Source organism: Leucoraja erinacea, chromosome 3 (assembly GCF_028641065.1).
Source record: "Leucoraja erinacea ecotype New England chromosome 3, Leri_hhj_1, whole genome shotgun sequence".
In the NCBI taxonomy this organism is placed as follows: Eukaryota; Metazoa; Chordata; class Chondrichthyes; order Rajiformes; family Rajidae; genus Leucoraja; species Leucoraja erinaceus.
In genome coordinates, this window is record NC_073379.1 from 35,493,913 (window position 1) to 35,517,065 (window position 23,153).

The following is a 23,153-nucleotide window of genomic DNA, read 5'->3' on the forward strand; positions in this document are numbered from 1 at the left end:
ATTTTTGTTATAATTTTTGTTATTCAGATATATTGGTGAGAGGAGAGTCGCTCCTATATTACACGGAGAGCAGTCCTCTCTTTCCATTACAATCCAGTCCACCTGCTGGGCAGAATTGTCCAGCAGGTGAATCATATTTTTAATATTTACTGCCCAATTATATTACATAAACTTAGGGAGCGCTAGACCACCCAACTCTTTTCGTTTATTAAGGTGTGCTCTTTGTATTCTATGGGATTTATAATCCCATATAAAATTTGTAATGTCTGAGTCCAATTTTTTGAAAAACTTTTTTGGGAGATATATAGGTATTGATTGAAATAGGTATAGGATTTGTGGTAAAAAGATCATTTTTATAGTGTTTATTCTGCCTACTTAAACATATCCTGGTAGTTTCTAGAAATTTCAATTCCCAAATATTTGAATTTTTCTGTGGCTATTTTAAAGGGGAATTTCCGGAGGTGTGTTGAGTCTTTGGGTTTTATCGACATAATTTCACTTTTGTTCCAGTTTATTCCATATCCTGAGAAGGATCCAAAGTCCTCAATTAAGTTTAATATGTTTGGTATACTAATTTGTGGTTTTGTGATGTACAGTAGTACATCATCGGCGTATAAAGATATTATGTTATTTGAGTGTTTTGTATTATAACCATAGATATCCGGGTGTGTTCTTATTTTTTCAGCAAGGGGTTCAATTACCAAAGCAAATAACAACGTTGATAGTGAACACCCTTGTCTATTACCCCTTGATAATTCAAATTTCGTGTATAGTATATTATTAGTTAGTATTCTAGCCGTGGGTTTGTTATATAATAATTTTATCCATGCGATGAAGTTCTCTCCCATTTGGAATTTTTGCAATACTATAATCATATAATCCCATTCTACTTGATCAAACACTTTTTCTGCGTTCAGTGAAATGATAGACAACTCTTGGTCATGAGATTTATGTGAATGCATTATGTTAAGCAAGCGTCTCGAATTATTGAATGAGTATCTGTTAGGTATAAATCCTGTTTGATCCTCATTTATTAATCTACTAACATACCTGCTTAGTCTTCTGGCTAGTGTTTTCACTATTATTTTTTGATCCGTATTTAACAAAGCAATATGATCCTGGTTCTTCTATATTTTAATCTTTTTTAAGTATTAATGTGATCGTTGATTCTGCTAATGTTTCAGGTAAGCTTTGCTCTTTAAAAGCATATGTATACACTTTCTGTAAGCGTGGAGTATCTATGTCGTAAAAGGATTTATAGAATTCATTACTGAATCCGCCTGGACCTGGTGTTTTTCCGTTCTTAAGTGTGTTTATTGTGTCTTCTATCTCCTTAGAAGTAATTTGTGCTCCCAGTTCCACTTGTTCCCTCAATTCTAATTGAGGGAGGTTACAATTATCCAGAAATTCTGAAACGTTATTATTGTCTATTGACATTTTAGATGTATATAGATTCTGGTAAAATTGAGCAAATCGTTTATTGATATCCTTGGGTAGTGTTAATAATTCCCCTCTATCTGATTTAATCTTTAGTATTGCATTCTCTTTTTCACGTTTTTTCAATTGGCGTGCTAGAAGTTTGTGGGGTTTGTCCCCAAATTCAAAATGTTCTTGTTTTGTAATTTGAAATAGTGTTATAACTTTCTCTGACAATAATTTGTTTAGCTTGAATTTCAATAGTAGAATTTTATTATGTTTATCCATAGTTGGATCTTTAGCATTATCTGTATTTAATTGTTTTATTTGTTCTTCTAAATGTCTTTGTTCATTCGTATTCTTTTTATTTTGAAAAGCTTGAAATGAAATAATGACTACTCTAATAAATGCTTTGAAGGATTCCCATAATAGCGTGGGGGATATATCTGGTGTATCATTTATCTCAAAAAATAGGTCCATCTGTTTTTTTAGATATATACTCCCTTGTGGGTCTTAAAATTTGCGAGTTAAACCTCCAGAACGATTTATTCATAAACATTCCTTCTAATTTTAAAACAAAAGTTAACGGAGAGTGGTCTGAGATCGCACTGATGTGGTATTTAGGGTTCATAGTATGAGAAATTAATTTTGTATCCACTAGGAAATAGTCTATTCGTGAGTATGTTTTATGTACCGTTGAATAAAAAGAATAATCCCTTCCCGTTGGGTTTGCAATCCTCCACACGTCTGCTATATTTGTGTTTTTTATATATGTATTTAAAAGTTCACTGGTTTTAGATTTCATATTACCTCTTTATTTTTGCATCGATTTATCTAGATAAGGGTCTAAAACACAGTTAAAGTCTCCTCCAATTATAACATTTTGATAATTAAATTCTACAATTATATTCAAAATTTTATTAAAAAATTGAGGATTATCAAAATTGGGCGCATATATGTTTACCAGCGTAATTGGCGTAGTATTGATCTCTCCTGTTACTATAAGGTTTCTCCCTTCCTTGTCTGATATAATATTCTTTGATTTAAATGGTATTCCTTTACGAATAATGATTGCAGTGCCTCTAGATTTGGAAGTGAATGAAGAGTGAAATGTTTGGCCTATCCAGTTTGCCCTCAGTCTCGTCTGATCTTGATGTTTAAGGCGTTTCTTGTAGAAACGAAATGTCCGTGTTGTATGATTTCAACTGAGCTAGTATCTTGCCCCTTTTAATAGGTTCATTAATACCCCTTATATTCCAACTACATAGTGTGATTCCTCCCATTTTCTTTTGATTGTCGTCATGCATTTTTACCAATTTTAATGACCTTATTTATTGCGGTGCATCCATACCTCAGGACTCTGGTTATTTGGGGGGTGTTTATATTATAGACTTCTTTGGTAGCTCCCTTCTGCGATTTTCCTTGAAAAAAAACCACATAGATGTGACCTATTGTGAATTTTTATAAAAAATAGAACAAGTAAATTTACAGTGTCTAAGTATTCGACACTGTAGTGAGTTTTCCACTCGTCTGTGGGTTTCGACATACAGCTTCCGGTGTAGATGTTATAAAGTTAGCCCCGCTGCCTTTATTACCCTAAACCTAGGGGGTCGGTACCATTTCCAAATTAGTTCTATTTCACCCAGTTACACTATATATATATATATGTTTCATTCCGACTTATCAAATCTAATCATATATTCAATAACATATATTCCTCACTCTTTATCTATTAACTATTTATAATCGGTTTTAGCTTTGTTAATAGTGAGCTGTTCGCTGAAAGGGTTAACCAGAGTCAGGCACCTGGAATTATGCCAGGTGCCTGAGTCTCCTCCCCTCCCCATTCGGGCTGCGAAATACATGAGATTACAGTGTTGTCTGCGTTATAAAGCAGGCAATGCATTTTTACAATTTTTACCATTGTATACCGCAAGTCAATTTCCATTACTATTTCTATATTAGTATTGTTAGTTATTAATTATTATTAATTCTCTATATTTTGTGAAACTATGTAAGATCGTAAAGCGGCTCTTGTCCTTGTAATGTTTTCCACATTCGTCACTCCCCTGTTTATCACTTTCCTCGTTTGAGCAAAAAGTGTCCTTGAGTTGGATTCCACAATGTCTGAGGGGAGATAATAATGTCTAGACACTTCTCGTGGGAAAGCTGTTGCGTTTAATAATTTTTAAAGACTGGTGTTATTTCTCTTTTCTTCTAATATTCTGATGGGGAATAAGCAAGTTCGTTTGTTCATAACGTCCTGGTGCCGTGATTAATCTTCTGTTCCTACGCTGTGAGTCCTGCCACGATTTCTTGAGCATATTTAAGAGATGCTACCGAATTAGTGAATGTTTTTGAAACTCCCTTGAAAGTAATGCGCATCCTGGCCAGATAATACACTCCGCATATGACACCCTTGACACCGTAAAGAGCTTCTCTTGTCTGTGAGAACTTTCTTCTCTTTTGCACAATCTCGTAAGGGTAGTCCCATAGGAGTTTGATAGAATCATTTATGTGCATCATCTTCTCTCCGTGTTTAATTTTTTTCATCAGCTCTTCCACTGTTGAGATATCCCAAAGTTTGACTATGATTTGTCGTGGGTAGGCTTGGTCTCCTTGTGATCTTGGTTTAAATCTGGGAAGTCGATGTGCTACTTCAATTACAGGTGCCTCAGGTAGCTTGAGTACATGTTTGATTAGATCGGCAGTGAACTCACGGGCATTGTCCCCCTCCGCTCCCTCTGTTACTCCACGTATTCGTATATTTTTACATCTTGAGCGAGCTTCGAGGTCGACACATTTATCAGAGATTTTTGTCAGTTGACTCTTGAGGCTGTCTAATTCTAACTTCATCGCCTGCATATCTCCGGTCATCTCTTCCACAACCACTTCCATATCTTTCACCGCAGTTACATTTGCAGAAACAGTTACATGTACAGCCTCAAACATCTTTGTGGTCTCTTCTGCCACCTTATTAATTTTCCCCGTTAATTCTTCTTGCACATCCTCAACTCTTTTTTGCAGAGCCCCAATGCCCTCAAGGATTTTTTGATTACCGGCTTCCATGTTTTCCATCATTTTTAAATTTCCAGTTTTAATGTCCTTTCTCAAGTCTCTTACCGAGTTCTTTATCTCCTCCATTTCGGGTTTCTCTTTTGTGGCCATCTCAGTCTTTGATCGTGTAGCCATTCCAGAATCCACTCCAGAGGTCAGTTCTGCAGTTTCTTGATGTTTCTGAGTCTTTAGCAGGTGTTTTGTAACCTTCCTCTGTGGGCTCTGACCTGGAGACGTGTTTTTCATTTAAAATGAGTTTCCCTCCGTTAAATTCACGGCGCTTACTGATGATGTCGTCAGCACAGCGACCCGGTGCTCCGGTAGGTTTTTAAAAACGGTCCCGACCTCCAGACCCGATTTTAACGCGAAAAATCGCGATTTTTTTCAGCGGAGCCAAAATATTTGCGACTGCTAGCAGAGCATGACGCCACCGGAAGTCTACATCTAAACTTCACACTACCTTGGATCAGTAGCCAACATAATCAAGAACATATTTTGTATTTCATATCTCTATTCTATTTTGCTTGGGCTGCTTACAACCCAGTGGTATGAATATTAATTTAACTAATTTCAAGTAACCCTTGCTTCCCTTCTCTCTCTGTCCCCCCCACCACCCTACTCATCCTACTAGTTTCACTGTCGTCCTGCTTAGTTTTGCTGTTCATATCCACTCGTTATCACCTTTTTCCCAGCCAACAATGGACCATTGTAGGTTCCAATCTTTCTTGATCATCGTTGCTGTCTTTGGTTTGTTCTTCTCATACCTTTCATTCATGTGTTCTTTGTACCTTTTCAGACCCCTAGTTTCCCTCTCCCCTGACTCTCAGCCTGAAGAAGGGTGTCAACCCAAAATGTCACCTATTCCTTTTCTCCAGAGATGCTGCCTGACCCGCTGAGTTACTCCAGCATTTCGTGTCCATCTTCAGTGTAAACGAGCTTTAAGGTGAGGGGCAGTTCCCTCCTACTCATAATTAAGAACCACTCGATTCTGAACATTTTCTCTTCTCTTTTCTCCTGTTGGGCAGAAGCTACATAAATTAGAAATTACACACCACCAGCTTTAAGAACAGCTTCTTCCTAATTTTTGCTATATTCTTTAATAGACCTTTCATATGTAAAGGATGAATTCCCGATCTTTCAATCTAACTCATTGTGGTCCTTGCACTAGTTTTATCTGCACTTCCTCTGTAGCTGTTATACTATATTTTGCACTCTGTTTACTAAAGAAAGGTGGAGAAACTTGGAGAGAGTGTAAAAGAGGTTTACCGTAATGTTGCCTGGATTTGAAGGTATCAGCTAAAAGGAGACATTGGACAAACTTGGATTGTTTCCCCTGGATCATGAAGCTGAGAAGAGACCTGATAGTAATACATAAAATTATGAGAGACACAGATAAGTTGAGATCTTTCTTTCCAGGATGGCTATGCCAAACAATAGCTTTAAGGTGAGAGGGGCAAAATGTAAAGGAGATATACAGGGTACGTTTTTTCACACAGAAACTGGTGGCTGCCCGGAACGCACTGTCAGGGATGGTGGAGAGACAGATACAATATCGGCATTTAAGAAGTTTACAGATAGGCACACGGATATGCAGAGAATGCACGGATAGGATATGGATCACTTGTAGGCAGAGGAGATTAATTTAACCTGGCATTATGTTCCGCAAGGACAATATGGGCCAACGGACTTGTACATGTGCTACAATTTTCTATGTTCCAAATTAAATGCAAAATGTAAAAATTAAAATGAAACCATATGTATGAACTCACTCTGAGAGAAGTCGCACAAATAAGCAAGTAAGAGTTTTTACCATGGATAATACAGTTTGTGTTGGAGAGTTCATGTCATGAGATCATGTGAGAGTAGAATTAGGCCATTCGGCCCATCGTCTACACCATTCAATCATGGCTGATCTATCTCTCCTTCCTAACCCCATTCTCCTGCCTTCTCCCCATAACCTCTGCCACCTGTACAAATCAAGAATCTATCTATCTCTGTCTTAAAAATATCCACTGACATCCTCCACAGCCTTCTGTGGCAAAGAAATCCGCAGATTCACCAACCTCTGATTAAATAAATTTCTCCTCATTTCTTTCCTAAAAAAATGTCCTTTAATTCCCACTAGTGGAAACATCCTCTCCACCTCCACTCTATTCAAGACTTTCACTATTCTGTATATTTCAATGCGGTCCCCCATTGAAAAGTAAAACAAAATAAAAGATTCTTATCAAACAACACCTACATCAGAAAGCGACATTGATCTTTCATCGGGAACATTATTTGGATTCCTGCTTCATCCCTCTTATTTATCATTGCATATCACAAAAAAGATGAACTAATTTTAATGAGGCTTCAAAACCAAACTTGTTTGCTTTCTGCTTCACCGTGACATTTGTACATTCGGCTGGAGTGTTGATTTCTACCACAAGCCAGCTGCTGCTTAGTTATCATCAACCTTGCCTAATTTAAAAATCTGCGGGTTCTGCTCTCACTTCAGAATGTCTGGGCAGATATTTGCCTATAGCACTGAAAACGTGCTTCAATCCTGTCTTTCATATGATTTGTTAAAGTGAGACCCAATTTGCTCTGTCACATCAGCACTATTCTGAAGGACAGTAGTATGATCCCTGGTATCCTGGATAATGTTTATCCCTTAAGTGTTGTCACTGAATTAGATTATCTGGTAATTATCACTTAGGTGTTTATGGGAAATTAACTGTCATATTTCCTACATTACAACAGCAATGACACATCAAGAACACTTCATTAACTGTAATGGGCTCTGCACTGTCCTGAAAGGCATATGAAAGCTGCTACTGAATCCAAATTGTTACATTTCAATCTTTCCATTACAGTAAATCATTTAAGATTGTTTGTACTCTGAGGTGAAATTTCCCACAGTCATCTTTTTATTAAAGAAAATAAACACTGTTTGGGTGATTGTGAGCACTGACCAGTGTTCTGTCCTCAGGGGTGACCTGAGTCTTCCTTTGGCTCCCAATTTCATTACCTGTCATATTCCCGCTCTGACATATTTTTTTTATTACCTAGGAACTATTATAGCAAGGCCCAAAGTAAATTAAAGGGACAGCACCTATCTCTTTTCCAGACACATTGTGATATTCAGTACTCAAAACACAAGTCTATCAATTCAGGGAACTAACTTACTCTGTCAGTCTTAGCGTAGGTCAGTCCATGTGTGATATTTATCTCTCTATTACCACAGCTTAATCTACTGGCCAAGCTTTGCAGTCCTGTGCAAAGAAACACAAACACTTGGAGTTACTCAGCAGGTCAGGCCGCATCTGTGGAGGGAATGGACGGATGACATCTCGGGACAGGGCCCTTTTTCAGTCTGATGAGTAGGAGAGAAGAAAGCTGGAAAAGAGAGTTGGGAATGGGACATGACCTGACAAGTGAATGCAAGGTAGGGAAGATTATTGGCAGATGGGTGGAGTAAGTGACACGGGCTAAAGGTAAAAAGGAGATGAATGGGTGTCATATGAGGAAACAAAAAAAAGTCTAATGTAAAGATGAAGTGAAGGAAATGGGGGAATGGGAAAGAGTGGGATAAAAGAGAAATATGGGACTTGTGGATGGGGGATAAGCGTCCGAAGGAGGGGAAAGGAGCAGGGTGACTATGGCGGGTGGGGATGGTGGGAGAAATGTGAGTGCACTTAGGTGGGGGTAGGAAGCTCAATTGAAAGAGAAGAGAGTAGGGGGTGGGGGTAGTAATTTAAATTGTAGAATGTAATGTTTCTGCCATTGGGTTGTAAGTTACAGAGGTGGAAATATGAGATGCTGTCCTCATGCAGTTTGTGTGCTGCCTCATTCTGTAATGGAGGACACCAAGGCTTAAAGAGATCTGTATGGCAATGGGGAGGAGAGTTAAAATGGTTATTAACCAGGAACTTCAGCAGGCCTTGGTGGACAGAGCACAATTGTCAGATCTTGTCATGATAGATCAGCCATAATTGAATGGTAGAGTAGATTCAATGAATAATTCTGCTCCTATGCTCTTCTGAACATGAACTTGCCAATGTTGTATCTCCATTTTACTGCTCCTCTGCATTCTTTGGCACCATCTTGCAGCTCCGAGGTTTGCAACAAAGATAGACACAAAATGCTGGAGTAACTCAGCGGGACAAGTACATCTCTGAAGAGAAGACATTTCCTTCTCTCCAGATAGGTTGTCTGTCCCGCTGAGTTTCTCCAGCATGTTTTTTTTTTTTTGGTTTTGTTTCTTTAATTTGTTAGAAGTAAGTACAATACAGTGGTACCTTTTTTCAGGTGCCAAATATATGTTGGCAAGTTACATTCTATGTACAACTTCATTTTTTTTAAAATAGAAATGAGAAAGAGCAAAAGAGACTAGATAATAGAGAGTAGAAAAACGTGTAGTGTGTGTAAAGAAAGACAAAAAAAAACGAAGAGAAAGAGAGAGTGAGAGAGAAAAGTTAAAAAAGAAAAAAAGAAAGAGAGAAAAAGTAGAAAATAGAAAATAGCAGAAAATAGATAGGAGATGAGTATTTGTATTCTTGACCATCTTTCACCCAAACCTGAAGCAGTTGGTTTTTAACGATTCTGTTGCACCACATGCATCCAAGAAGTCAATAAATGGGGATCAACTCGTTAAGAATTGGTCTAGTTTATCTATTAGGAGGAATCGCATTTCTTCAAGATGTGCTGTGTCCAACATATTTATAATCCATATTTTTTCTCCAGCATGTTTTGTCTATCTTCAGTTTAAACCAGCATCTGCAGTTCCTTCCTATCCATAGTTTGCAACTTTGTTTGTATTCACAGTCTCTAACTTTTCTAATTTCATAGCATTTATATGCCTTTCGTCAAGTTCTCTCTCACTAACTCCCCCCCTCCCATTAACTCATCATCCAGATAGCATAATTTACAGTTTATATCCAAATAATCAGTGACATTACCTTTGTCCGACTTATTTATCTCCCACAATTTCTGCAAGTTGAAATTAATTTATTTTCTCTCTTTTCCAGTCTCGTGAAGGGCTTTCTCCCCGTAAACGTAAACGGAGTTTCTCTCCACTGATGCTGACAGACCTGCTAGTGTTTCAGTTTCTAAATATTGCTTTTGTGGATTTTAGACAGAATTCACCAGATATTATGGGCAGCGCTAGCTGTACTTGAGCCATTGTTTTAAATGTTGAGGTGATTCACCTTAGCGACGGTGTCACATGGAAGAAAGGCTGATGTTTCCACAATTAATTCCTTAATGATTTCCTAATCAGCTCTCAGCCAATTTAGAAGTTCAGCACCAACATTGCATCTTGGGATAAGAATTTCAGTCAATTTTCGTGTCAGTTCACCTTGACTAATACATTCTTGCTGAAGGCAGGACTACATTGTAGACTGAACCACTGTGAAATAAATTATGTCATTATGTAGGACAGTTTGAGATGCAAAGGCTGGCAAATTATACCAAGCGAATCAATAATTTGATTCATATATTAAACTTTCTACTTACAATTTACAGATTGGAACATCACGGGACACCGACAGGAGACATCTTGAATTATTGCATACTGCTGCATTTGTTCTGTCGTCCATGCTGTTGTTCAAGTTACTGATGAATTGAGGCTTTATCCTCTGAGGGAAGACAAAATAACTGAAGTGAGCCTTCTATCAGTTGAGACTGGCAAGCTTAAATGCCTATCTTTTCAACTAAGTGAGGGCATGGTTGAAGAATATAAATAAATGGAAATAAGAATTGTTGTTGTGGAGTCTGAGATTTGGGGAGAGTAGATTCTTATAGTTTAGTTTAGAGATACAGCATTGAAACAGGGTTTTCGGCCCACCGAGTCCACACTGACCAGTGAATCTCACACATTAATACTATCCTACAACACTAGGAACAATTTACATTTATACCAAACCAATTAACCTACAAACTTTGGAGTGTGGGAGGAAACCAAAGCTCTCTGAGAAAACCCACACGGTCAGGGGAGAATGTACAAAATCTGGACAGACAGCACCTTCAGGATAGAACCCATGTCTCTGGCACTGAAAGCGCTGTGAGGCAGGAACTCTACTGCTGTGCTACCATGCCGCCCTACTCAACGATGCCCATAAAAAAACTCTTCACAAAGATGTAGCAGCCTGTAGTTAAAACTTCCCTTTTTTGTTGCTCTCAGTTCAAAAGGATACCTGGCATTCGGTAGTTATGACTGACCAATCAATTACATCAAAAAAAATCCACAGAGGACAAACCAGAAAATAAATAGCACAATTTTCAACCAAAAATTTTAAAGATTCAATAGACCACTAAATAAAGATTAATAGATGCACTTAACTTTGAGATAGAAAGTGAAATGCCACTCTTAAGCCCTTTCAAGAAATTGTTTTATTGTTTTAATATCTGCTACATTTTGTACATTATTCAAGACTTAAGAGTTTATTAGCAATAATTATAGATTAGCACAGCATTTCAATTCGCACCTCGTACAGAATGACAATATATTTTGAGGACATAGAAGGAATATTTTATAAATGCCTTTACCTAGAAATTCTTCCGCATTTGGTAATTACATGATCAAAATATAGTTGTGTCATTGTGCTGTAATATGCTTCAAAAATTGATTCCACTGAGTCTGTAGAGTAAGTTTCAGAGGAGCAGAGCAATACCCTGATGCAACTATGTGTATGAAGGAACTGCAGATGTTGGTCGGACACAAAAAGCTGGAGTAACTTATTGGGACAGGCAACATCTCTGGTGAGGAGGAATGGGTGACGTCTCGGGTGGAGTCCCTTCTTCTAAGTTGGGGTTAAGGGAAACGACAGATATGGACGGTGATGTGGAGAGATAAAGAACAATGAATGAAAGATATGGAAAAAAGTAACGATGATAAAGGAAACAGGCCATTGTAAACTATTTGTAGGATGAAAATGTTTATAGGGTGAAAAGGAGTAACTCAGCGGGGCTGGCAATATCTTGCTGCCTGTCCCTCTGAGTTACTCCAGCATTTTGTGTCTATCCCTGATGCAACAATATGGCTTGTTTAGTTTCCCCCATATCTTGTGAAGAATTTCTATCATTTTCTAATAGATCATATGAGATTATATTGGACAGAGTGCACCCCTCGAAGGAGTGGGGAATTACAGATAGTGGCTTTTGAATTCCTGCACAGAGCTGTACATTTATGCACTCCGGAAACTGCTCTCAATTTCACAGTGTAATATGGGTTGAAAAATTATAGTTTTACTGTCATTAAACCACAATTTCCTGCTTCCGCTCACTGGTACAGATTTCACAACCTTCACAAAATTATATATTTTAGCACATATGGATCAATGATTAATGAGATGTAATTCATGATTGCACTCAGCTTTATTAGCACATTGTACATGAATTTATTGGATAAATGGTAACTGGTCCAGGTAATGGGAGAGAGTTTATGGCCCAGGCAACTTAAGGCAAAGCTGCCATAGATGAGCTATTAAAGTCTGTGCTGTAGAAAAAACATAAAAAATGTTGACATCTCAAAAAGTTAATGTCATGTTGTCAGAATCACAGTGCACAGAAACAGCCCCTTAGGCCCACTGAGTCAGCACCAAGCATCTACCACTGTTTACAGAAATACCACGTTATTCTTCCCACACTGCCATCAACTCCTGTCAGAGTCTACTAGTCACCCACGCACCAGCAGCAATTTACTCTGGTCAATTAATCAAACAGGCTGCAGGCCTTTGAGATGTGGAAGGTAATTGGAAGCCCATGTAGTCACCAAGAGACCGTGCAAACTCCACGCAGACTGCACCTGCGATCGGATTTGGTCTAGCTCACTGGAGCTGTGAGGCATCACTAGCGGCAGTATTGTCGCACCCTGGAATTGGAGGAGATTGCAGAGTCAGGGAGGTGTGAAGCCATGGCAGGATTTGAATGTCAGGATGGGGATCTTTACGTCAATGCCAGACAGAGACTTAGTATTAAACAGTGAGCGCAGATATAATGGGATTAAATCCAAAGGTAATATAGAAACATAGAAACATAGAAAATAGGTGCAGGAGTAGGTCTTTGAGCCAGCACCGCCATTCAATGTAATCATGGCTGAACATCCAAAATTAGTACCCCATTCCTGCTTTTACCACATATCCCTTGATTCCATTAGCCCTAAGGGTTAAATCTACTGAGACACGGCCGTCTTGAAAACATCCAGTGAATTGTCGTCCGTGGCCGTCTGTGGCAGTGAATTCCACAGATTTAGTTTGAATAAAGTAATGGGGGCTAGGGGAAGGGAAAATATCTAGAAAAATATTGGAATGATTAAACCTTAAAGTTGATTATGGGCATCAAGTATTCCTGGATAAGGCAGGAAATAGGGTTGAGAAGGAAATATAGATCAGCCATGATCGAATGGCAGAGTAGACTCAATGGGTTGATTGGACTAATTCTTCTCCTCTGTCCTATGGTCTTAACCTGGACGGTTTCAGCTCCAGATAGGCTAAGACAAGGTTGAAGAATAATGTCATGGAATCAGAATTAGGTCCAATAATACTAATTTTAGAAGTGGTACCAACAATTTTAACATGAAGAGTAGATCCCAGCATGAGAACACCTGATTTCTTGACATGGAATAGTAAAAAAAAATAGTAAGATTAAACGAGAACTAACCAGTTTGAAGTTTGATCTGTATTTTATGAGGAGTTATGAGGGATTACGTGAAGAACCCGCTCAGCATGCATGCGCGCCATACTTCAAAGCAGCGGTGTGGAATCACAGATAGACACAGTTATTGAAGTAAACATAGTAAAGACAAGGAGACATCAGTTTATCAATTTGACCCATATTATTGAGGGTGGGAGCAGAGGGCACGCAATCCCTCATCGTAACTCCTCATAAAATACAGATCAAACTTCAAACTGGTAAGTTCTCGTTTAATCTTACTATGTTACTTTGGAGTCACGTGAGTGACTACGTGAAGATTTCAAAGCTCTGTGATTTCAAACCGTGTAACAGTTATTACTTCACTCACTGCCGAAGTCCTTGAGGGAGGAAGTGTGTTATCGTAAGCAACCAATGAATCTGTTTATAAAAAACAAAACGGTATTTATTAACAATAACAACAAAAATAATTGCTCCCCCGGGCTTAAATTAAATATTTGCAGACTGTAAAAAAATTTCTGCAAATAACACAGGTTTTGCCAACAGCTTGTGATAAAAAGTTCAGAACGTGGTTTCCCTCGACCATCCTGCTGTAGCCAGGATGTGGTCCACGGCACGTTCATTCTTTCCGCCATTGATGTGGATGCTGCCCTGGTGGAGTGAGATTTATACGTTAGTATCAATCCCGGCAGCTTTTAGTACCTGCTTGAGCCATCTCAAAATGGTTTGGCTCATCACCCGACCATGAGGTTTTTTATGACTGACCCACAAGTTGTTTTCACTCCCTCGAATATTGTTAGTTGTGTCTATATAGGACATTAGGTGGGTCATGACACATAACCGTGGTTCTGGTGGGTATGCCCGGAATATCACGACTGGACTTGGTGTTCCTGGCCTGCTCTGTTTGATCAGTCCCTGGATCACAAACGAGATCTGGTCTGGAGCTGTAATCATGTTGTCCAGTCGTATTCGATGTAGAGACTGGACCCTCTGTGCGGATACAAGTGCCATTAACATGAGCGTTTTGAGTGTCGATTGTTCCAGGCTGAGGGATCTGGCTGGTGGCCATCCCCGGAGGTAAGTCAGGACCACACTGACATCCCATATATGGGTGTACCTTGGTCTAGGGGGGTTGGTATTGTAAATGCCTTTCATTAATTTTACCACCAGCGGGTGAGATCCCATGGCCTGTTGTCCTGGTGCTAGTGTTAAGTAGGCAGACAGGGCATTTCTTGCTGTGTTGATGGCACTGTAGCTGAGTCCTTCTTCGTAGTGAAGTTTGGCCAGGAATTCCAGTACGTTGGTGACTGTTGCAGTTGTGTAGGTGGTCCCTGTATCCAGGCAGTACTTTTCCCATTTTTTAATACTGGTCAAGTACTGTTTTTTAGTGGATGTTCGGAGGGATGCTGACATGGTGTCGACGGTTTGTTCTGATAATGCCAGTCCCAGAAATGGTCTGATCAGAATCTGCAACCCAGGAGTTTGATTTTTTTCATGGCATGGGTGGCTTATGCCTGACACTGGGTGTTTTAATAACTCTGGGCCACTGGGAAATATCATCGGAGTTTCAACAATCATGTCATGGAGTATCGCGAGCCATGGCTGCGTAGGCGAGTCGGGTACTATCAAAATACCTGAAGCAGAGTCCATTTGTATTTTGCGTAGTACCCGACTAATGAGGCAGAAGGGAGGAAATGCATAGAAGAAGAAATTTCCCCAATCCAGCGCAAACGCATCTACCGCTGCTGCCTCAGGGTCTGGTTCCCAAGCGACATACATAGGTACCTGGTGATTTAGCCTTGATGCGAATAAATCGATATCTGGCGTGCCATATTGCTTGACAATTTTTGCAAATATTTTGGGGTTTAACATCCATTCGATGTTGTCATTAAATTTACGTGACCTGGTGTCTGCCACTGTATTTAGCTTACCTGGTAGGTTTTTTTTTTTTTTTTTTTTTTTTTTTTTTTTATTTTATTTTATTAGAAGTAAGCACAGTCATATGGCACCAAAGTGCCTAATATATATTTTCATAATACATTTTATGTACAACTTCTTTTTTTTTTGTTACATTGAAAAAAGATGAGAATAAGAAAAAGAGGTTAGATAGTAAAGGATAGAAAGATGTGAAATATATAGTGTGTGAAGAAAGAAAACGAGTAAATGAAGAAAGTTGAGAGAGAAAATAGTGAAAAGAAAAGGAGATCATTATTTATAGTCTTGACCAACCCTCGTCCAGTCCTGAAACAGTTATTTTTTACAATTGTGTTGCACCATATGATTCCAAAAAAACGACGAATGGAGACCAACTCGTTATGAATTGGTCTGATTTATCCATTAGGAGGAATCGCATTTCCTCAAGATGAGCGGTGTCCAACATACTTGCAATCCACATTTTAAGCGTTGGTATTGATGTACCCTTCCAAAATTTAAGTATTAATTTTTTTGCTATTATTAAACCATAATTAAGGAATAGATTTTGAGATGTGTTCAATTTATTCCCATCTTCCATTACACCAAATATAATCATTTCAGTATTAGGTTCCATTCTTGTCTTGAATAATTTTGTAAGTATTTCAAAAATATCATTCCAAAATCTATAAAGTTTTATGCAGGAAACTAAGGAGTGTGTTATAGTTGCCTTTTGGGCTAGACATTTATCACAAGTGGCGGATATATTTGGATAAAATTTGTTCAATCTTGTTTTTGAATAATATAATCTATGTACAATTTTAAATTGTATTAGATTATGTCTTACATTAATTGAACATTTGTGAATATATATCAGGTATTTTTCCCATTTAACCTTCGTAATTTTTATCATTAATTCCCGTTCCCACTCTTCTCTAAGTACCTCTGTCGATGGTAGGTCTATATTTAGAATACTATTATATAAATAGGATATTAATTTTTGTGAGTCAGCTTCAATATTCATTGCTTCTTCCAATAAGTCAGGAGTTACTTTTTGATATCCTTGTATATATTTTTTCACAAAGTCGCAAATCTGAAGATATTTAAAATATTGGTTGTTTTTCAATTTAAATTTTAATTGTAGTTGTTGGAATGATAGTAGGTTTCCTGTTTCGTACATATCCCTGATCCTTCTAATTCCGAGACTTTCCCATTGGTTATATGTCTTATCAATAAGAGATGGTTTAAATAAAGGGTTATTCGCAATTGGCATTAACAGTGATAGATTTCTTAATTTTAAAGATAATTTTATTTGTTTCCAAATTCTTATTGTACCATATATAATTGGGTTCTTCTTATATATTGTGTTATTCAGTTTTTTGGGGGAAAAGAGGATCGTTCCTATATTACAAGGATGACAATCCTCCTTCTCCATTTTTTATCCATTCTGTCTGTTGTGTAGAACTATCCAACCAATAAATCATATTCTTAATATGCACTGCCCAGTAATAATACATAAAATTCGGAAGTGAAAGTCCCCCCCCCGACCTCTTTTGGTTTACATAAGTGTTTTTTTGTGATTCTATGTGATTTATAGTCCCAAATATAATTTGTAATGTTAGAGTCTAATTTTTTAAAAAAATATTTTGGTATATATACCGGTATAGACTGAAATAGGTATAGTAATTGTGGTAAGAAGATCATTTTTATTGCATTTATTCTACCTAATAATGATAAGGGAAGTGTTTTCCAAAATTTTAATCCGTGTATTAAGTTTATTTAATAAAGGTATGAAATTAGCATTGAATAATGCTTTATATTTTCTAGTAATCTGAATACCCAAATATTTAAATTTTTCTGTTGCGATTTTAAAGGGGAACTTCAGTAAGTGTGTAGGTTCTTGAGGTTTTAATGTCATGATTTCGCTTTTGTTCCAGTTTATTCTATATCCAGAAAAAGACCCAAATTCCTCTATTAAGTTTAATAAATTTGGTATGCTCGTTTGTGACTTTGTAATATATAAAAGTATATCGTCTGCATATAATGAGATTTTATTCTTTGAGTCCCTGGTATTATAGCCCTGAATATTCGGATGAATTCTTATACTTTCAGCCAGGGGTTCTATCATAAGGGCAAATAGCAGGGGTGATAGTGCACATCCCTGCCTATTACCCCTTGATAGTTGGAATTTTTGAGATAACATGTTATTAGTTAAAATTCTTGCCATCGGTTTATCATATAATAATTTTACCCAGTTATAAAATTCTCTCCCATGTTAAATTTTTGTAGTACTTTATATAAGTATTGCCACTCTACCTGATCAAATGCTTTCTCTGCATCCAAAGAAATAATTGATATATCTTCTTCCTCTACTTTATGCGAGTACATTATATTAAACAGGCGTCTCAGATTATTAAATGAGTATCTTTTAGGTATAAACCCCGTTTGATCAGGGTTTATCAGTTTACTAATATATTTGCTTAATCTACTTGCTAAAATCTTTGCTAAAATTTTCTGATCTGTATTTAAAAGTGATATAGCTCTGTACGAGCCCGGATCTTCTAAATCTTTATCTTTTTTTGGAATAAGCGTAATAGTTGATTCTGTTAGTGTTTCAGGTAGTTTGTTTTCTTTAAAAGCATGGGAGTATAAATTAAATAAATAAGGGGCCGTTATCTCCTGAAATTTTTTATAAAATTCATTATTAAAACCATCTGGTCCCGGTGTCTTACCATTTTTCAACGATTTTATTTTTTCACTTATTTCTTTGATTGTAATTTGAGCTCCTAGTTCCTCTTGTTCCAAAGGGTCCAGTATTGGAAGATTACAGTTATCTAGAAATGTTTTTATTTTACTATCTTCTATTTTAATTTTAGATGTATATAAGTTTTGGTAAAATTGGGCAAATCTATTATTAATATCTTTAGGTAATATTAGTAATTCGCCTTTCTCTGATTTAATTTTGGTTATAGTATTTTCCCTTTCTTGTTTTTTCAATTGGCGAGCTAAAAGTTTATGTGGCTTGTCACCAAACTCAAAATGTTCCTGTTTTGTAATTTGGAATAGTCTTATTACTCTTGCCGATAAAATTCGATTAAGTTTAAATTTCAGTAATACTATCTTATTGTGTTTATCTATCGTGGAATCTTTGGCATTATCCAACTCTAACTGTCTGATTTCTTGTTCTAACAACAATTGTTCTGTCTTATTCTTTTTATTTTGAAAACTTTGGTATGAAATTATAATTCCTCTCATAAATGCCTTAAAAGTTTCCCATAATAAAGAAGGCGAAGTACCTGGTATATCATTTGTATCGAAAAAAAGTTTCATTTGTTGTTTTAAATATTGATATCCTTGCACGTCATTTAAAATATGTGTATTAAACCTCCAAAAAAAATTTTTACCCGGCATTCCCTCAAATTTTACTGAGAATGTCAACGGAGAGTGATCTGAGATGCTACTAATGTGGTATGTTGGGTTGTTTGTATAAGGCATTAATTTCATGTCCACTAAAAAATAATCAATTCTTGAATAAGTTTTATGAACCGGAGAGTAAAACGAGTATTCCCTTCCAACTAGATTAGCAGATCTCCATACAACTATGATATTAGTATTTTTTATATATGTATTTAGAAGTTCGCTAGTTTTAGATTTTAAATTACTCTTCTTTTGTTTTGATGACTTATCTAGATATGAATCTAAAACACAGTTAAAGTCCCCCCCTATTATCACATTTTGGTAATTAAACTCTGATATTATATCAATAATTTTATCAAAAAATTGGGGGTTATCAAAATTCGGAGCATAAATATTTATCAAAGTTAGTGGGGTTGCATAAATTGCACCCGAAACTATTATATACCTTACCTCTTTATCTGATATAGTATTCTTTAATTTAAAAGGAATACCTTTCCTAATAAGAATAGCTGTACCCCTAGATTTAGAAGTAAATGAAGAGTAGTATGTTTGGCCTATCCAATTCGCCTTTAATCTTATTTGTGTTTGTTGTTTCATGTGTGTCTCCTGCAAAAACATTATGTCGCTTTTCAACGATTTTAGTTGGGCAAAAATTTTACCCCTCTTAATTGGTTCGTTGGCACCCCTTATATTCCAACTACAAAATGTAATTCCTCCATTCTTTATTTGTCTATCGTCTTGCATTGTAATCAGGGTAATATTCCTGAATCATATGGTGCAACCAAATACCTCAGAATTTTAGGACTTGGGTGGTCATCCCGGTTCATTAGATTTATATTGCATCTCCTTCTTGTAAAGTGCCTTAGAAATAAAAAAAAAAGAATGTGATATACAATTACTTTCAAAAAAATTAAACAGATAAAATTGTGCTTTAAAAAAAAAAGTGCTATTAAGGTATCTAAGGGAAGATACCTTAAGGACGAATAGCCATCAATGATGGCAAAAAATGTATCGACCTCCGTGATGTTGTTATACATTGAGCTCCTCCCCCTTGGTGAATCCTCATAAAAAGTTACATACCGTTTCATATTTTGTCTTTTCTTATATGAGTTTATCAAACCAGTGCGTGACAGCCGAGAGAAAAAGTAAAAAAAATTTAAAAAAAAAAGTTACCAGGAAGAGACATAAAGAATAAAAAAAAAACCCAAAACAAATATAGAACACAACATATACACGATTTTGTATAAGTATATATGTCCTTCCAATTATCCAATCTTAGTCTAATCTAAACTTTCCAATATATATCCCCCCAGGATTCTTACATAATATCCCATTCTATAACTACCATACATCATACAGGCCGGTACCAAAGGGTTAACTACCGTACAGGCAGGTGCCAAGGGGTTAAACTTACCTGGTAGGTAAGTTGCTGATAGCCAAATATGTCTTTCGACACACCATTGCCAAATTGTGTTAACCAACATGTCGCATGATAACGATTTTATGCCGCCCATATGGTTAATGTAGGCCACCACCGTAGTATTATCTATTTGTAGCCGAACATGCAAGTGATGCATATTTGATGCATATGCTTTTAAACCATAGAAGGCACCCAACATCTCTAGATAATTTATGCCCAGTGTAAGTAGTAATGACGACTCAGGGTTAGTCCATCTACCACCTGTGCTGGATATGGCGTTAGTTACTCCCCAGCCTTGAGCACTGGAATCTGTTTGGGTAACTAACGTAGGGTAAATGACGATAATAGGGCTGAAACTATGCCAAACTTTTTTTGCCCACCACTGTAGTTCTGATATTGCTTCAGTGGGTAACTTCATGACATGATCATAATGACCTGCATGTCATTTTAGTGCCTGTACCTTTGCTCTTTGTAAGTTTTGATAGTGCAAAGGTCCGAATTGTGTAACCGGAAATGCTGCTACCATTTTCCCAATTATTCTTGCTACTTGTCGAATAGTTGGTCGTTCGTTGACCATTAAATTGTTACATGATTGTGCCAATGCAACTGTTTTGTCTCTTGGCAAAGTTACAGTCATGTGGACTGAATTAATTGTGAAGCCCAAGCAGTCCATAGTTGTGGATGGCTTCAACTTAGATTTATCTGGATGTAAGACAAATCCCAGGGTTTCAAACAACTGTTTGGTAGCTGATACAGCTGACATAGTCAATTTCATGGTTTTGCCTACTATTAAGATATCATCAAGATATGCCATGACAATATGTTTTTGTCTTCTTAATATTGCCAAGGCTGGTTTTAGTATCTTGGTGAATAATCTTGGAGCTGATGTTAAACCATTGGGTAATGCTTTAAACTGCCATTGTTGTCCCCATCCAGGTAAACTTCAGGTATCTGTGATGATCCTTGTGAATAGGTACTGAATAGTAAGCATCTTAAAGATCAATGCTTGCCATGTAGTATCCTTTGGAAATTAGTTGTTTGGCAGTAACAAACGTTTCCATTTTGAAATGTATATACTTAACAAACATATTTAGTGAAGTTAAGTCAGTGATGATGCGACATCCACCATCTTTTTTGGTTTTAGTGAATATATTTGATACAAATTCCAAGGGTTCATGTTTTGTTTTTTCAATGATGCCCTTTGTAATTAGTCTCACCAGTTCAACTCGTCCCTCTCATTTTACTTTCACTGAGAGGGAAAATACCCTTTGGGGTGAATGTTGAACTGGTGGCAATTTTCCTATTATGAATTGTATTTTGTATCCACTAATGCCATTGAGTATATATTGGTCACTCGTGAAAGACTCCCATGCTTCTTTAAACTGGCGTAATCTCCCCCTGTTAGTATTAAGCCCCTACTTTCTATATGCTGGTAGGAACCAGACCCACCTACCTCCATGGTTATGGATATTTCCTCTGGTTCCCGCCGGTCCAACGAGGCTTGCGCATTGTTGACGTTGGGGGTTGACGCATTTTCCATGGGGTCCGCTCTGGGCCCTGGTCTAAAAAAGGCTTACGGTGATAGAATGCGGACCCCGAACTTTCACCAGTCCCATATGATGGACGTCGACTGGTGGACGCGACGGGGTGCTGCCGCTTGGTGTTTATTGTTCTTGGTTTGCTCGTCCCGGGCCCTGCCTTCATGAGACCGAAAGTTTTTGAGGCCTCTTCCATATCCTTCATTCGCTTAGTGAGGTCATTGTCAAAGAGCAGTATGTCTGGCTCAGTGGCTGGGGTTTTGCACAACCCCGCAAATTTAGGATTGATGGCAGGTCTTATTATTTCTTTACGCAGGTTGTTGATCTCAATTTGCGTATTGTACAACAGCGCGAGAGAGTATCTTGTTGATTGGTGGTCATCTCGGTGTTGTCCACGGAACGAGCAAACGAAGTGATGGCTGACGTCAGGAGCCTGAGGATCCGCTGTAGTTTTAGCTCCTGGTGTCGGATGTTTGCGCAACGTGCCCCCAGATTTGGCTGTTTGCAATTGGCACTTTGAGGGACTCACAGTTCTCTGGAGCTGTATATGTTTCTAAAGCCTCATTGACCACCTACTCCTGTAGGGCCCTGTTGGAGAGGTGGTTGATGCTGGCCGCTAGTTTGGCCTCTAACGGTCTTCCTGCATGTGGGATTGCCATGTAGCGGTCCACCACACCCAGCACCTCTTCCTGTTCCTGCACCCCTTGCATACTCCCGAGATCTTCAGCCATCATCCCCTCTTCTTGACCAGCCCAGTCCTGGTCACCAAAGCTACCCTCGGGTAAGGAGGAAGCAATGGACAGTGGAGGGAGCGCCTGACCTCCCCCTGCGTGAGCGCCCCTCACGGGGCGCATCTCGCTGGAGCACCTGCCCCAAGAGCCGCTCCACGCGGCTCAGGCGGCTGTCTCTCCCCCGCCCGGGTGGAGAGACGTCCCCGTCCGACGTGTCGGAAACCACCGGCCGGACGCTCTTCCTGGTAGCTTTACATCCAGCTCACTGCTCAGGCGCTAGCGGGGCTGGGCTCGGCATGGTGTCGGGAATAGCAGAGCGCTCGGTAAGCGGTTCTACCGCCTGTTGCTGCCCCCCCCTGATGGAACGCTCCTCTGGTGGTGTCGAATGGGGGACAGATTTCCTTGAGAGCCTTTTCTTGGATATACTTATTCTGAAAGCAAAATCAGACGGCTCTCCTTTCGCAAGTAAAGCCGACCTCAGTTTAACTTACCTGACGGTCCATCTTTTAAATTGCAGCGGGAGCGCCTGACTCCCGCTGTAGCCGCTGTTGCACTGCTGGCGTAATGGCCGCGCATGCGTGCTGAGCGGGTTCTTCACATAGTCACTCACGTGATTCCGAAGTAAAATCACAGGTTTTTATCACCCAAAGACTTAAATAATTGCATTACACAGAGAGGCCAACTCAAGCTGGAGATAGAGAGTAATCCCTCTGGCAATTCACAAAGTGATGATAACCACAGATGGTTTTATGGTATAAGATGAAACCTATCAAAAACAGGTTTGATTTTGTCCAGAGTCATTTATTGTAGGTGCACTCAGTTGTACTGTATTCAAAGATAGGTTACAGACATGAAAGGACATCAAACTAATCCTTTACACCACCAATTCTTCCTTTTATCCTGTCTACCATCAAACATCTTACGAAACATAGAACTTGTTATCTGTCTGATTCTCTCCTTTGAATCTATCAGATTTGCTGTGGATAATAATTTGAAATTTTAATACATTTGAAATGATTTAAGTGCAAAGTA

General features: G+C 38.1%; 1 protein-coding gene across 1 annotated transcript; it reads right to left on the minus strand.

Moving 5' to 3' along the window:
- Nucleotides 1–10,769: 10,769 nt before the first annotated feature.
- Nucleotides 10,770–20,377, minus strand: LOC129695449 (uncharacterized). The gene is made up of 2 exons (XM_055632408.1): nucleotides 19,847–20,377; nucleotides 10,770–15,035 (listed from the first exon to the last, which is right to left on the minus strand). The coding sequence occupies exons 1-2, from the start codon at nucleotides 20,268–20,270 to the stop codon at nucleotides 13,771–13,773; spliced, it is 1,689 nt and encodes a 562-aa protein (XP_055488383.1). The 5' UTR covers nucleotides 20,271–20,377; the 3' UTR covers nucleotides 10,770–13,770.
- Nucleotides 20,378–23,153: the final 2,776 nt, after the last annotated feature.

Excerpts from the sequence above, each read along its gene's own strand:
- LOC129695449 (XM_055632408.1), bottom strand. The coding sequence starts at position 20,270 with ATGAAGTTACCCACTGAAGCAATATCAGAACTACAGTGGTGGGCAAAA. Across the intron at positions 15,036-19,846 it reads ATCAGCAACTTACCTACCAG|GTAAGCTAAATACAGTGGCA; the intron begins GTAAGTTTAACC and ends AAAACCTACCAG.